The sequence below is a fragment of the Oncorhynchus masou genome, chromosome 28 (genome assembly GCF_036934945.1).
Source record: "Oncorhynchus masou masou isolate Uvic2021 chromosome 28, UVic_Omas_1.1, whole genome shotgun sequence".
NCBI lineage: Eukaryota > Metazoa > Chordata > Actinopteri > Salmoniformes > Salmonidae > Oncorhynchus > Oncorhynchus masou.
In genome coordinates this window covers 57,578,270-57,595,940 of record NC_088239.1, presented here as the reverse complement: position 1 = coordinate 57,595,940, position 17,671 = coordinate 57,578,270, and the positions used below count along the sequence as shown (strand labels likewise).

Sequence of the window (17,671 nt, the reverse complement as noted above, 5' to 3'; positions counted from 1 at the left end):
GCAGTTCAAGAAGAGTTAAGAAAATATTTATGAAATAAACTAAAGTAAAACAAAACAATAAAAAAGTAACACAGTAACGAGGCTATATACAGGGGGTACCGGTACCGAGTCAGTGTGAGGGGGTACAGGTCAGTAACGAGGCTATATACAGGCGGTACCGGTACCGAGTCAGTGTGCGGGGGTACAGGTCAGTAACGAGGCTATATACAGGGGGTACCGGTACCGAGTTAGTGTGCGGGGGTCCAGGTCAGTAACGAGGCTATATACAGGGGGTACCGGTAACAAGTTAGTGTGCGGGGGTACAGGTCAGTAACGAGGCTATATACAGGGGGTACCGAGTCAGTGTGCGGGGGTACAGGTCAGTAACGAGGCTATATACAGGGGGTACCGGTACCGAGTCAGTGTGCGGGGTTACAGGTAAGTAACGAGGCTATATACAGGGGGTACCGGTACCGAGTCAGTGTGCGGGGGTACAGGTTAGAGGATCCTTTGTACATGTAGGTAGGGGAAGTGACTATGCATAGATAACAAACAGCGAGTAGCAGCATTGTATAAAACAAATGGAGTCTTATGGCTTGGGGATAGAAGCTTTTAAAGAGGTTTATGGTCCTAGACTTGGTGCTCCGGTACCGCCTGCTGTGGGGTAGCAGAGAAAACAGTCTATGACTTGTGTGACTGAAGTTTCTGACAATTTTATGGGCTTTCCTCTGACATCGTCTATTACATAGGTCCTGGATTGCAGGAAGCTTGGCCCCAGTGATGTCCTGGGCCATACGCACTACATTCTGTAGTTCCTTGCAGTCAGATGCCGAGCAGTTGCCACACCAGGCGGTAATGTAACCAGTCAGGATGCTCTCGATGGTGCAGCTGTAGAACATTTTGAGGATCTGGGGACCCATGCCAAACCGTTTCAGTCTTCTGAGGGGGAAAAGGTTTTGTCGTGCCCTCTTCACGACCACCTTGGTATGTTTGGACCATGATAGATCATTGGTGATGTGGACACCAAGGAACTTGAAACTCTCGACCCACTCCACTACAGCCCTGTTGATGTGAATGGGGGCCTGTTCGGCCCGCTGTTTCCTATAGTCCACGATCAGCTCCTTTGTCTTGCTCACATTGAGGGAAAGGTTGTTGTCATGGCACCAAACTGACAGTTCTCTGACCTCCTCCATATAGGCCGTCTCATTGTTGTCAGGGATCAGGCCTACCACTGTTGTGTAATCAGCAAACTTAATGATGGTGTTGAAGTCGTGTTTGGCCACGCAGTTGTGGGCGAACAGGGAAGACAGGAGTGGACTAAGTACACACCCCTGAGGGGCCACAGTGTTGAGGATCAGCGTGGCAGACGTGTTGCTGCCTACCCTTACCACCTGGGGGCGGCCCGTCAAGAAGTCCAGGATCCAGTTGCAGAGGGAGGTGTTTAGTCCCAGGGTCCTTAGCTTAGTGATGAGCTTAGAGGGCACTATGGTGTGGAATGCTGAGCTGTAGTCAATGAACAGCATTCTCACATAGGTGTTCCTTATGTCCAGGTGAGAAAGGGAGGTGTGAAGTACGATTGAGATTGCGTCGTCTGTGGATCTGTTGGGGTGGTATGTGAATTGGAGTGGGTCTAGGGTGTGAGCCATGAGCAGTATTTCAAAGCACGGCTTCATGGCTACTGACGTGAGTGCCACGGGGCCGTAATCATTTAGGCAGGTTACCTTTGCTTCCTTGGGCACAGGGACTATGGTGGTCTGCCTGAAACATGTAGGCATTACGGACTCAGAAACGGAGAGGTTGAAAATGTCAGTGAAGACACTTGCCAGTTGGTCCGTGCATGCTTTGAGTACACGTCCTGATAATCCATCTGGCCCCTCGGCTTTGTAAATGTTGACCTGTTTAAAAGTCTTGCTCACATTGGCTACTGCGAGCGTTATCACACAGTCATCCAGAACAGCTGGTGCTCTCCTGCATGCTTCAACGTTGCTTGCCTCGATGTGCGCATAAAAGGCATTTAGCTCATCTGGTAGGCTCGCGTCAGATAGAAGTTATGTGATCAAAGTCCAATGTTTACTTTTAAAATTTGGGCTACGACAGTCTATTACAAATCATTTTGACAGTATTTCAATCTGAAGACAGGATAGTTTGAAGTGACTGAAATGCATCAGAAAAGGAATTTCAGAAGATCATCCGGTAATATTTTTGTTACAAACTCTGAGTAGAAAATAATATCATCAGAGATATATCCCCAAGTCTGTTTAGTGCCTGGTCATGTCCACTCGATTCCAAAGACTTGTGGGCATAGCAGAGAGAAACAGCACATACGCACATGTTCCTGAGACCCTTATCTTTGAGTCATAATATTTTGTAGCTTTAACCATTCAATGGATGGAGCCACATTTCTAAGAAGAAAACAGAAACCGCTCTTTTTATTACCACCGCATCTAGCAGCTACCGGAGGTTACTGATATAACCCCGGTTCTATGAACCACGCAACCCTATTTTAACATCCGGTGACCCCACATGGGGAATGCAACCCCTAGTTTGGGAAACCCTACTTTGTCTGGGGCTTTATGCTTTAACCAGGGAATAAAAGCATCTCTCGCTTTCTCTCTCATGGCATACTGACACAGTCAAAATGTCTCCAGTCATTGGAATCGGAAACGCCGAGGCGGCCTAAGTTGCACAGCACAGTGCAAGACAGATGAAGCACACTTTGTTGTGTTGCGGCACTAGCATAAAAACGCTAGCAACGTTTTAAACATTGATCACCCCTGACAGGCAGCACGGAGAATAATGATACATTTATGTGGATCGGTGGAAAAGTGACACTCAGCTCTTCCCATTTCAGCAGAATGTCTACTGCTTTATTTTTTAACATTAAAATGGGAAAAATATTCACATTCAGATTTTGTCTGTCTTGCAAATCATACACGTGTTTCAGTTCAAGTTTGGCAGCTTTTCAGCAAGGGAATTTTACTCTGTAACCTTGCACACTAAAAGACTGTTCAAGAAAAAAAACCTTCAGCAGCTTATGCAATCTAGCCTCTTCTGTATGATACATACAGTGGGATTGGGAATTATTGTAAATATTATTGTAAATAATACAAATACTGAGCTAGATTCTTTGCAAAAAACAACAAATTATATTATTTTATACTAATACAATTGCTCAGAGAAACAAAAAAATCTCAGAAAAAGGGGTGATAAAATAATTTTGACCCGTTTTCAATACTCCAGCCCCGTCCCTTTGCGAGGATAACAACACTGAGCCTTTTTCTAAAATGTTTTATGAGATTGGAATGGATCTTAGTACAGTCCACTATACAGAATCTTTCCAGATCCTTCATATCCTTCATCTGCACTTCTGGACTTCCGTCCTCTCCAATTCACACCACAGGTCTTCAATCATAATAATAACTTTTTGTATAGAGCCTTTCAATACAAGTAACAAAGTGCTTCACATCATAAAATATAAGTACTAACAAAGAAACAAATACAGGAGGAAGGATAATTATATAATAATTAATTAAGAGCATCTTTACAAAAGTGTGTCTTCAGAAGGGATTTAAAAAGAGGCACTGAATCTGCAAGCCTGATCTCCACCGGCAGACCATTCCCAATTATAGGGTCCCTAAAGGCAAATGTCTGGTCTCCTTTCGTTTTCAACCTAGAATTGGAATGGTCAACAGTGCCCTGCCAGAGAAGCTATGGCGCTATAGAAGGGGGCTAAACCAAGCCAAGCAAATGTGATCATTCAAATGTTTCCATCTGTTCTAAAAGTGACTGGTAGCCAGTTTAGATAAGCTAAACTATGTGTGATATGGTTAAATTTCCTGGTGCCTGTTTGTCACGCCCTGGCCATAGAGAGGCTTTTTATTCTCTATTTTGATTTGGCCAGGGTGTGAGTAGGGTGGGCATTCTATGTTCTTTTTTCTATGTTTTTGTATTTCTTTATTTTTGGCCTGGTATGGTTCTCAATCAGGGACAGCTGTCTGTCATTGTCTCTGATTGAGAACCATACCGAGGTAGCTCTTGCCCACATGGGTTTTGTGGGTAGTTGTTTTCTGTTTCTTATCTGTACCAGACAGAACTGTTTCGGGTATTCTTTTTGTCATTTTTGTATTTAGTGTTAAGTTGCTAATAAATTAATTTTGAACACGTACCACGCTGCACCTTGGTCCTCACCTTCTTCTCTTGAATGCCGTGACACTGTTAAAAGTATTGCTGCAGCATTTTCAATGAACTGTAGATTGAGTCATGTATACTGTTAAAGAGTTACAGTAATCTAGGAGTGAAGAAATGAAAGCACTGGGGTTCAAGTCCGGAGACTGAGACGGGCCATTGCAAACTTTATATTTTGTGGTCAATTAAGCATTTGTTTGCGGATTTTGAAATAGAGGTCTCTGCCCAGGCATACCAGTGGTGGGTTTGGCCTTCGAAAGAACAATGCATATGCAGAAAATACCTCATCCCTACTGTAAAATATTATGGTAGATCTTTGATGTTGTGGGGCTATTTTGCTTCCACTTGTCCTGGGACTCTTGTTAAGGTAAACGGCATCATTAGCTATCCTAACTTCCAGAACATTTTAGCCAAAAAACTTGTTGCCTCTGGTAGGAGGCTGAAACGTGGCCTCAAGTGAATCTTTCAGCAAGACAATAACCTTAAGCACATAGAAATTGTTAACTGACCACAAAATCAACATTGTGCAAGGGCCATCTCAGACTTGAACCTCATTGAAAACCAGTGGTTTGAAATGAAAAGGGCAGTCGATAAGCGCAGACGAAGGACATCAAGGATCTGGAAAGATTCATTATTTTGTAAAAACAGATTTTGCATACAATATAGCTCAGTATCTGTATTTTTTATTTTAGGGAAAAAAAATACTATCTTTATATATTTTTTGCCTTTACCTCCCTTATCTCACCTCATTTGCTCACATCGTATATAGACTTGTTTATACTGTATTATTGACTGTATGTTTGTTTTACTCCATGTTTAACTCTGTGTCGCTGTATGTGTCGAACTGCTTTGCTTTATCTTGGCCAGGTCGCAATTGTAAATGAGAACTTGTTCTCAACTTGCCTACCTGGTTAAATAAAGGTGAAAAAAATGTGTTATGTACCCAATGATCTACGTAGTTTTGAACACATCACTTTACAACAGTTGTAAATAGTCACAGGCAAACTTAAACCACAATTGTTTGCTATGTATTTATCACAGGATGTGAGTGATATATGCTTGTATGTCCCCGAGGAGAGAAAAACTCTGTTGTTTAAACGGCAATAAAGGCATTGCTGCTGACATGGCTTAATGGATGTGTTGTGAGGAACCTCCATTCGTCTTTGGAAGTGAGATCAACCCTTTTCTTCCCTCCCAGCACTGAGATTAGCTCGCTGAATATAATCTCCCCATAGGCTTATACGGGCTTGACATTTGATAGGCTAATGTTAGTGAAGCTATCATGGTGTCTGCTGAAATACCACCGTTGGATATTCCCTGTAATAATGTCAGGGGAATATTCATTCCTTTTCCTTTGCTCATCATTTCAAGTGAGGAGAGAGAGATAGAGACAGAGAGTGTGTGATAGAAAGAGAGAGTAGTTTCTTATTAAGCAGTGTAATTTGAATCTGTCCAAGAGAGACGCCAAAGGGAATAGGAATGGACATAACAATTTTGACTGTGACAAAAAAAAAATGCTGCTTTGGCTGCAAGCGAGCTCAGATACTGTCAATATTGTGCTGCATGAACGGAAGGCACTGCCACAGTGGACTAATGTGTTTATTTGGCATATTGTAATTTAAATATCTCCCTCTAATTCAGTGGCTGACTGCTAGTTCTCTCAATTCTCTCTATTCCACAACAACAAATCCTTCAGTCCTTGTCATCTGTTCCTGTCAAGGCCCAAGCAAAGCCTGTAATCAAACACTACCAGGGTGTAAACAAAAGTGTGGAAGCAAGTAATGCCTTTATTGACTGCCAAACTTGAGCTCGCCACCATTGGCTCGCACTCTGACCAATGGCACACAACAGCTTGTCATTGGCTGCAGTATTGATACCATTCCAATTTCAATGACTGATATAGTTGCCTTGATGCTCCTGAATTAAAGACAACCCCTAAAATGAAAACACAAGATGGCCGCCATAATCATATCCATCTATAATACAAATGTGGATGCTAACAGGTAATTTAATGACAAATGTCTTACCACAAAACCACCCAATTTAGAATGTCACTGAACAAATATATAAACAAACATATAAAGTGTTGGTCCAATGTTTCATGATCCAGAAAAAAAAGATCTCAGAAATGTTCCATATTCACAAAAATCTTATTTCTCTCAAATGTTATGCACAAATGTGTTTACATCCCTGTTAGTGAGCATTTCTCCTTTGCCAAGATAATCCATCCACTTGACAGGCTTGGCATATCAAGAAGCTGATTAAACAGCATGATCATTACACAGGTACACCTGGTGCTGGGGGCCAAAAAACAGCCACTCTAAAATGTGCCATTTTGCCACACAACATAATGCCACAGATGTCTCAAGTGTTGAGGGAGCATGCAATTAGCATGCTGTCTACAGGAATGTCCACCAGAGCTGTTGACAGATCATTTAATGTTAATTCCTCTATCATAAGCCGCCTCCAACTTTGTTTGAGATAATTTGGCAGTACGTCAAACTGGCCTCACAACCGCAGACCACGTGTAACCACACCAGCCCTGGACCTCCACATCCGGCTTCTTCACCCCTGCGGAATCGTCTGAGACCAGCCACCCGGACATCTGATGAAACTGTGGGTTTCCACAACCAAATCATTTCTTCCCAAACTGTCAGAAACCGTCTCAGGGAAGCTCATATGCATGCGCAATGTCCTTGACCTGGCCGCAGTTCAGCGTCGTAATAGTCTTCAGTGGGTAAATGCTCAGCTTTGATGGCCACTGGCACGCTGGAGAAGTGGGATCTTCACTTCTGTATGGTGCCGTGTGGGTGAGTGGTTTGCTGATGTCAGCATTGTGAACAGAGTGCCCCATAGTGGCGGTGAGGGTATGGTATGGGTAGGCATAAGCTACGGACCATGAACAGACAGCATTTTTTGTTAGCAATTTGAATGCAGAGATATTGTGACCAGATCCTGAGACCCATCACCTCATGATAATGCACGGCCCCATGTAGCAAGGATCTGTACACAATTCCTGGAAGCTGAAAATGTCCCAGTTCTTCCATGGCCTACATACTCACCAGACATTTTATCCATTGAGCTCTGGATTGATATTTACGACAGCTTGTTCTAGTTTCCGCCAATATCATGCAACTTCACGCAGCCATTGAAGAGGAGTGGGACAACATTCCACAGGCCACTCTATGTGAAGGAGATGTGTCGCGCTGCATGAGGAAAATGGTGGTCACACCAGATAGTGGCAGGTTTTCTGATCCACACCCCTACCTTTTTTTAAGGTACTTGTGACCAATAGATGCATATCGGTATTCACAGTCATGTGAAATTCATAGATTAGGGCCTAATGAATTTATATCAAATGACTGATTTCCTTATACGAACTGTAACTCCGTAAAATCTTTGAAATTGCTGCATGTTGCATTTATATTTTTGGTCAGTGAGATGAAGAGTAATTTTAGGCATAGGTCTAAAGGACAATTATCTCTTCTGAGTAAATCACTTTCCTAATAACACTTCATTCTAGAACTTTACACCCCGGTCTCATTCAGCTGCTGGCTACTGTGCCTGTTTAATTGATTGATTTGGTATTCATGACGCGATACCGTGCACATTTGTAAAATGAAAGGAACCGAAAGGTGGCCGGAACAATTAAACATGGCACAATTAAAACAGAACAATAACTGAATGTGTCCCTGCCCATTATGTCAGCTTGTTTCGGTAAAGCCACAATTATGGGCGGACACTGTGTCTGTAGGGACCTGTGAGCTCTGTGTGCCTTAGTGACCCTCCAGTCTCTGACCATCGATCACCACTGACTGGTTAATTATAAAGCTGTGGTTCCTAGCATGTAGGGTGGTGCTCTTTTCCTCTACGCATATCCTGCAGGAGAGTGATGATAAGGATACTATTCCTATGCCTTTACACAGTAAACGTAATATGAATGAATGAACCTAGGAATGGACGGAGTGGTGTGAAAATTTCACGAGGTTCATGGTTGTAAAAGAGAAGTGAATAATAGTCTGCAGTGCTTGTCTAAAGGGTAGCGTTTCACACATATCCATATTTATAGCATATAAATGGATGCCTTTTCGATTTCTGCTTTGGAAGATACTGTGTGTACACCCAGCACTCATGCCTTGATCTAGTCACCCCTACCCACATGTACATACTGCATTACCTCAATGACCTTAACTACCTCATACCCCTGTACATTGACTCGGTACTGGTACTCCTTGTAGCCTATTGGTTTTATTGTGTTACTGTTTCCTTTTTATTTAGCAAATATTTGTCTTACTTTTTTAACTCTGCATTGTTGGCAATGGACTCGTAAGTAAGCATTTCACTGTAAAGTTTACATTCGGCTCATGTGACCAATACAGTTTGATCTCTGAGAGAATGTGAAGATTATGTTCCGTACCATGACATATGAAAGGCTCGGTAGCTGCTAGCCGTTATTCCACAGTATGGTCAACATGAGCACGAAAAAAGAAATAGCTTATTTTGACTAATTAAACTACTTTCATATTTACCTTGAATGTGTGTATTTTGAAGTAAAGACCACATCTGGTCTTTTTATTTGTCAAATTGAATGTTATTGTTACTACAAAACAAGATACAAAGTCTTAAAATAAGTACTATGTTTCTGACCAAGTCGGAAGGTTAATGAAACTATATGGAATTATACAAATCTAGTGAAGAGAGAATGCTGATTTGGACAGGCAGTGTCACATCCATAATGTTTTTGAGGAAAGGTTGTTTCTGTGGACGCTTTTCGAGCATGATTGTATGCAAACATTCTGTGCAAGCTAACTTTCAACAGTACTCGTTCTAAGTTTAACATATGTGACCATTACGGACGGTTCAGAACATGATCAGTGAATCACTAGTTAGCATCACTGCATAACGAAATCATGACAAAATGTTAATGCCCTTCCTACTGCCTCTGAAGTGTGTTTATGTTAGCAAACAAGCTAGCGGGCAATCTTTATCTGTGTGTGTGTGATCTATTTCGGGTGTACTCAAGTTCTCATATGAACTGCAATCATGCATTGTTCTGCTAACTGGAGCATTGCTCGTGATAACATGGCATAATAAAGGTCTTAAAAATCCACAAGCACCTTACACCGGTCATGCGGAGTTTGTTGACTTCCTTGAGTAAGTTCGGGTATCGGCCAGAGTTATAGCCGCTACTGTTATAGCCTCGCTACTGTATATAGCCTCGCTAGTCTTTTTACTGTTGTTTATATTTCTTTACTTACCTATTGTTCACCTAATATTTTTTTTTGCACTGTTGTTTAAAGCCTATAAGTAAGCATTTCACTGTAAGGTCTTCACCTGCTGTATTTGGCACACCTGACAAATACACTTTGATTTAATTTGATACTGGTCTGTATCTATGTAGTCTGCCCTGCACGTGCTTGTGAATTGCAGCAGTCAAGCCTGAGGTGATTTAGGATCTGTCAAGAAATGTCTACGAAAGTGCAAACCCTGTGCCGCTGGTAGGTTATAATTCAATGAAATGTTTTTTTTAGCATTTCATGTAATGAAAACAAAGAAATGTATAGTAGATATAGAAGAGATGATAAAGGATGAGTGAGGAATGAGTCCAGCAAGCTAAAAATGAAATGAAATGGGTGTATGAATCACTGAGTCTTGGGTTAGAGGTACAGTGCATTCAGAAAGTATTCAGCCCTTTTCCTTTTTTCCATATGTTGTTACTGTCACGAATCCCGTCGAAGATGGTGCCTCTTCCTGTTCGGGCGGCGCTTGGCGGTCGTCGTCGCCGGCCTACTAGCTGCCACCGATCCCCTTTTCTGTTTCATTTAGTTGTGTCTGATTTGTTGCACCTGTTTCGTGTTTAGGTTTGGTTGTGGGCTATTTAAACCCAGCAGGCCCGTCGGCTTTTGTGCGGTGTGTGATTATTTTGATTATTTTGTGGTATTCATTTTTCCGATCAGTTTCGTCCTGTTTGTTTGGACTGGGTCTTTACGCACCCTTGTGTGTGTGGCGTGACCGTCTCTCTGTTTTTTTGGAAAATAAAGATCCACATCTTTTGAACTACCCTGCAATCTGCACCTGGCTCCTCCACCTACTACTTATAGAAGCCTTGACAGTTATGTTAGAGCCTTATTCTAAAATGTATTAAATAAATGTTTTGCCTCATCAATCTACACACATTTCCCCATAATGAGAAAGTGAAAACAGGTTATTATAAATGTTTGAAAATGTATAAAAAAATAACAAACAGAAACACCTTATTTACATAAGTATTCAGTCCCTTTGCTATGAGAGTTGAAATTGAGCTCTAGTACATCCTGTTTCCATTGCTAATCCTAATCCAACTTGATTGGAGTACACCTGTGGTTAATTCAATTGATTGGACATGATATGTAAATGCGCACACCTGTCTATATAAGGTCCCACAGTTGGCATTGCATTTCAGAGCAAAAACCAAGCCATGAGGTCGAAGGAATTGTCCGTAGAGCTCAGAGACATGATTGTGTCGAGGCACAGATCTGGGGAAAGGTACCAAAACATTTCTGCTGCATAGAAGGTCCCCAAGAATACAGTGGCCTCCATCATTCTTAAATGGAAGAAGTTTGGAACCACCAAGACTCTTCCTAGAGCTGGCCGCCCGGCCAAACTGAGCAATCAGGGGAGAAGGACCTTGGTCAGGGAGGTGACCAAAGCGTCGATGGTCATTCTGACAGAGCTCTAGAGTTCCTCGGTGGATATGGGAGAACCTTCCAGAAGGACAACCATCTCTGCAGCACTTTACCAATCAGGCCTTTATGGTAGTGGCCAGGAGGAAGCCACTCCTCAGTAAAAGGCACATGACAGCCCGCTTGGAGTTTGCCAAAAGGCACCTAAAGGACTCTCAGACCATGAGAAACAATATTCTTTGGTCTGATGAAACCAATATTGAACTCTTTGACCTGAACGCCAAGTGTCAAGTCTGGAGGAAACCTGGCACCATCGCTACGGTCAAGCACGGTGGTGGCAGCGTCATGCTGTGGGGATGTTTTTCAGCAGCAGGGACTGGGAGACACCTCAGGAATGAGGAAAACATGTATGGAGCAAAATACAGAGATCCTTGATGAAAACCTGCTCCAGAGCGTTCAGGACCTCAGACTGGGGACAAAGGTTCACCTTCCAACAGGACAACAAATCTAAGGACGCAGCCAAGACAATGCTGGAGTGGCTTCAGGACAAATTCCTGAATGTCCTTGATAGACCCAGCCAGAGCCTGGCCTGGAACCTGATCGAACATCTCTGGAGAGACCTGAAAATAGCTGTGCAGCGATGCTCCCCATCCAACCTGACAGAGCTTGAGAGGATCTGCAGAGAAGAATGGGAGAAACTCCCCAAATACAGGTGTGCCAAGCTTTGTAGCGTCATACCCAAGACTCATGGCTGTAATTGAAAGCGCAAATATTTATGTAATTGTTGAGGTATGCAACACTAATTTGCAATAAAAATATAGATTTTCAAATAAAGAATTGTAAATGGGATTTTTTTGTACATTTGTGCATTTATGTTTGGTTAAGATGGGACAATGAGTGCACTTTAATAGCCTACACAATAATTACTCAAGGTACTGGTGATTTCTTGGTTCTTTGAGGTGCACAGCATTTTCAGATGACAACAAAGGTATTATGAAGTTTGGTGAAGAAATCTTTAATATATAAACACTCATTTTTTAGTGTCATAAGGTCCTTAACAGAGAATGTCACAGCCATAACAGTACATTTTCCTCTAAAATATATATTACAATTTGTATATTTTCTTCATTGTTGTTTTAGTGTGCAGCCAAGCTTTACTTTCAAATTGGCTTTAATTAATATTTTACCCTAAAACCTTGAGATTCACAGACTTTTGCCTATGTGTCTGCTCTCCCAAAAATGTCTGTCCATTTACGTCACATCCAAAACGCAAGTTGTTGTTGTTCCGTTACTTCAAAGTAGTATGACTTAGAATTTTGTAATTATGTGTCAACACTTCCCCTATAAAGGGTTCTATAAATATACACAACATTTTCATTTATGCTTGATAAGTCAGTTCTGTGAGACATTTTGTTTCTCATTTTGTGTGCAAATGTCACATCCATAACGCTGGAATTGTGTCCCATTCAGTATACCACCTGTCCTCCAAATGAACCGAAACGTGTCATTTATGTGAGAAATGTCCGCCCTACCACCACTATGGCTGACAACAAATAGTTTATTTATTTTTGAAACTAGACAAGAGGATCCTTACTATGCCAGAAACAGATCTCCATACCTGGTCCTCATATCCTTATGCAAGTCTTAGCTCAAGATTCCTACATCATGAATGGATTCTGTTCTGGCCGGAAGGGAACAGAAATTGCGCTCTCTCTCTCTCTCTCTCTCTCTCTCTCGCCGGGTGGTTTTGTTTAATGCACGGCGCAGTACAGCTCGCATGCCTGATCAAACAGCCACTGCGACTCTTTTGTGGCGGCAAAGTGGTTAGCGCTAGGTGTTAATAATTCCACGCACCACACTTCCTTCCCGCGCTCCGAGGGGAATGTAAAAGGATCTGTCAGAAACTGATTCATCACTATCGATTCCATTTAATTCCTATGTGTGCATGAATGGCTCTGTCAGATGGGAGGGAAAACATTCTAAAGTAGGCTTTTGTTTCCTCTCCTTCCAGTTCCTTCTCTTTTTGAGAGCCCAAAATTATAGCTTGGAAATAGCTGCTCTTCAATGTTTTCAAATGATCTCCCCACCAGAGCAACTGGGTTTACACATAATGCCCAATTACTGGTAAACGGCATGGATCAATGGTAATGACAAGGGAGTGCAAAGCAAGCCATCCTCTTCTCAGTCCCTATGTTAAACCTACCAAGGTGCTTCCGAAGCTATTATTACATGTTAATAACACAGTAGTGGGCTGATTTCCAATGGGATTATTCAGGTTTTATAACTATAGGTCAGTGTTATCCTGACACGTATCAGCAAACGCCCCAAGGTAACCACCCAAAGAGGAGTGAAAAACAAAAGCCTAGCCGACCACCACTACATTCAGTGTGGTACCTTTAATGCGAGTGTTTGATAACTCGACATCGAGGATGAGAGCAAAAATCAATGGCGTCCCATAAAGCCCTCCAGGCAAGGCTGCTGGAACAAAACACAACATTAGCCATGCAGGGAGCGGAGCTGCTGTAAACGCTTATGTAAAGGGAGCAGACGAGTGCTGGCGCATGCTAATGTTCCCTCGTACAACCAGACGGGCTCGGACCAGGCCAGACGGGGGGTGACTGAGGCGTGGGAGGTCATGACGGGGGGTCTGAGTCAGGACTGATCAAGCTAGGGGCTCTAAGTCTGACTGATCCTGGTTGACCAGCCTCATAGCACAAGGAACATTCTTGGTAACGGCAGAAAACTTTCCTTGAATTAATAGTCAATGGTTTTAAATATGTGAGCAGTCAACATAGAGCAAAGGAAAACATGGCCATCTTGACCACATTTCTATACTGCATACCAATTCAAAGGTATAAATACATTTTTCCTGAGGGGCCATTTCTCTCAAGGCGTAATTTATGCATGTGTCATGTACCCTTTTCCCTAATCAAATCTTTCCAAATAACTAGAAAAGTTAAGAGAGGCTAATGAGAGAAGTTGGTGGTGAAAGCACAGGTGGGAGCCAAATTAAATCACATTCTGGGCAGCTAATGGCCACAGGGCCACATGGTTGAGACCCATGATCCGACTCTACTTTTTCTTCATTGAATAACACAACATTTACCTTTTGGCCCTCATGTCCGTAATTTTAACAACCTGTATTGAAATCCCTTATTTACTTACGAGTAAAAGGAAGCTCATTATCTGAATCTCTAGCTCGTACAGCTGGCAGCAGCCTATCATCTGAGACACAGCAAAGGTCTAAGTGAAACCTATAAAATTATCATTATCCTGGCGTGCCTTCGCTAGTTCGACATGATTGACAAGCCAGCCAATTAGAGAGGAAGAATGACAGCATGTCCTTGTTCCTGAAGTGAGTTTAATGCGACGCCCGAAGCTTCTTGAAAGCAGCTTCAAATTTTGTATTTTGTGCTGTTTTTGGGATTGCAGTTCAAATAAGGGAATGTGTATTGGGGGGGGAATTGTATAGTTGGATGTTAATGTTAAGATCATATTCCGCATGTCTATGTTCTCATTGATATGGTAATAGGGATATACAAATATTAGCTATGATCATTGTAGTGTAAAAGTTTACTTTGAAAACAAGAGTAATTGTGTTTTTATTTAGCACACGAAACTGCATATTTAACTTGTCAGGGTTTAAACGGTATGCGCTAGGAAACTTCACTTTGCAACTAAGTTGAACAGAAGGCAACGTTTCTACCGTCTAAAGATCTCAAATCACTGCCCTTCACTGCTATTGTATAACACGGTGATCTTCCATTAACGGGTACGGTAAGTAGAAATGAAAGATTTGCGAAGGACAGTTGTTATAAAACCCTGAAGGTCTGCTGAAAGTAATGCATCCCCTGGGGCAGGAAATGTGCCCTTGTGAGCTCCATACCGCACATTATTTAAGGTGATATGATGCTTAATGTGAACCCACTGTCCTTGAATAAAGACACATGAGACTGGGGAAGATCTGACCCTTAAACATACACATTAATCCGGGAAGTTACTAAGAATTTAAGTTTGAAAGCAATACCTTTATTATATTGTATTACATACGTTTTAACCGTATTTCACAATCCCATCTTTCACATTGACTGATTGGAATCATGCACAAGTTGCAAGGAAATAAGCATTTCCTGTGTCAATGTTTCTTTTGGAACTCTATCTAACATAGCATATAGACAGCAAAAAGTGCAGAACTGAAAGAGTAACTTTGAGGGTATATTGGTTTGTCAATTATATGTATCTATATTTCTGCCATTGATTTAGTGTGGAAGAACTCCAGAACACACAATCTCAATGTAATTTACACAAAAATGTTATATTAACACAAATAACAAAAGCATTTCAATTCCAACAATATGGACGATCAACAGAAATCAGAATAAACTGCACGATCAATGCAGAGTTCCATGTCAATAAGATGCCTTTCCCGCATACGTGTCAGTATTGAGATCTGCCTCTCCCTGACAGAGACGGTGATGTCCACAGCAGGCTGAGGGAGGTCTGTGATGGAGAGACTAAATGGAGGAGGAATGGAGAGAGTGAGAAATAGACAGCTCAATGCCAAAAGAATAGAGTACTCCGACTTGAACCTGCCACAGAACTGACAGAATTACACTTAATGATGCTCACTCAAAGAGCCAGGAGACATCCTGGGCCCAGAGGCCACATGTGTACACCTTGACTCCTCATCCCAGCCAGATCTACACTAGATGGGTAAAAGTATGTGGATACCTGCACAGAGTCGTCTAGAATGTCATTGGTTGCTGTAATGTTAAGATTTCCCTTCTCTGGAGCTAAGGGGCCTAGCCCGAACCACAAAAAACAGCCCCAGACCATTATTCCCTCCTCCACCAAACTTTACAGTTCGCACTATGCATTGCCGATCTTAGGCTTGTGTGTGGCTGCTTGGCCATGTAAACCCATTCATGAAGTTCCCGACGAACAGTTCTTGTGCTTACGTTGCTTCCAGGGGCAGTTTGGAACTCGGTAGTGAGTGTTGCAACCAAGGACAGACAAGGTTTATGCGCTACGCGCTGTGAGCTTGTGTGGCCTACCACTTCGCTGCTGAGCCGTTGCTGCTCCTAGACATTTCCACTTCACAGTAACAGCACTTACAGTTGACCGGGGCAGCTCTAGCAGGGCAGAAATTTGACAAACTGACTTGTTGGAAAGGAAGCCTATGACGGTGCCACATTGAAAGTCACTGAGCTCTTCAGTATGGGCCATTCTACTGCCAATGTTTGTCTATGGAGATTGCATGGCTGTGTGCTCGATTTCATACACCTGTCAGCAATTGGTGTGGCTGAACTAGCCGAATCCACAAATTTGAAAGGTTGTCCACATACCATTGGCCATGTAGTGTACTTCCTACCCCTTCCTTACTATTCAATATCCTTCCCCCATTTCACAGATGATGAGATTACACACAGACACACATTCCGCCATTCACATCAAGTCACAGTAGGAGTATCAAAAGAAAACCAAGAGCGGTGACTGAAAGCATGAAATAAGGTCTGCTCTGAGTCTGAACCCCCTTCAGATCACACAACCAGCTGACCTGGAATAACCTGTGGCTCATCACTCAGTAGAGTGATATCAGTAGAGCCTGCTGATGTTTATGCCCCAGAACAGTGCTGTGCTAGTCAGCAGAGGAACACACTGAGGGTGGGTGAGAGATTTGCAGACTAAAGCATATCAGTGCATTGGACAGCACGGATGGATGAGACACATGATACAGCAGTTCACCTGAGGACAGTGAGTCAAGAGGCAAAGAAAAATGAGAGAGTGGTGAAGAGGTGGTAAGAGAGAGAAAGAGAGGATGTGGTGAGATATGAGGATTGGGTATTGCGGTGTCAAGAGGGGGTAAGAGTGTGTGTTTCTTACCATAACAGAGATGTGCAGCAGGTGCATGTGTTCGTGCAGGACGTGAGCAGGCTCCTGGGCCGTGGGCACGGTTGTCTGTATCAGCTGCTCAGAGGTGCTCATGGACACGTGGAAATACAACGTTCCGTTCTCCAGCCACTGCTGCTTCCAATGCACCTGAGAGATGTCTGCCCCCAAACCTGACATCTCTACAGATAGGAAGAGAAAGAAAGAGATTTTGTGACAACCTTAAACAATTGACACTTTTAACAATTAACACAATTTATTTTGTGGGTGTGTGTATGTTTGCATTGGTATGTGTGTGGATGCGTGCATGTGTGCATGTTTATCTGTGTCTGAAAGAGGCCCATGAGCATTTGGGGGAAATTGAATGGAAAGTTCAGGGGTGACTGAAGTCTGTGATAAGTTTGCATTAACATTCTAGTGAAGTGCTTGCTCTCTCTTAAGGTCAAGACTCGGCTGCTCCGTAGAGCTAGCTGTATCAACAGACACTCTTAGGAGGGATAAGGCTACATTTCTGTGCAATCCTACACTGTGTTAAATTGGTAGAGAGGTATTTGGGAAATGAATTGAATTTCCAAGCAGTTTACATGATATCTGTATAATGATGACTGCTTCCCAACCAATAAGTTAAAACTCTGCCGTTAATCCAGAATTGATTGATCAAAACCTCTAGGTCAGTAAAACGTCACGGGCCTAACAAACAACATTAATCATCATGGTGGATAACTTAGACCTTTGCTTGGACACTCCCTGTTTGTATGAGCAGACTTAAAATCAGTAGCGTAGTAACTAATGGGGATAAGACAATGGGTATGCCATTCTGTTTGCTATCTGTCACCTAGGATTCAATTTTATTGTCAATAGCAGTTGAGAAAACGCTGCCTCGCTGTGCTCCGTCCTCTCGCTATCTCCACAAATCATCAACAGTCCTGTAAACCTAATGAATACATTAGCGAACA

At 42.5% G+C, this 17,671-nt stretch overlaps 1 protein-coding gene across 1 annotated transcript in view; it reads right to left on the bottom strand.

Moving 5' to 3' along the window:
• LOC135517965 (astrotactin-2-like) overlaps positions 1 to 17,671 on the bottom strand; it is a 569,522-nt gene that overhangs the window by 489,919 nt on the left and 61,932 nt on the right. Inside the window, exon 2 of the mRNA XM_064942708.1 lies at positions 16,710 to 16,897. Coding sequence (XP_064798780.1) covers positions 16,710 to 16,897 — 188 coding nt within the window. The remainder of the gene's footprint in view (positions 1 to 16,709; positions 16,898 to 17,671) is intronic.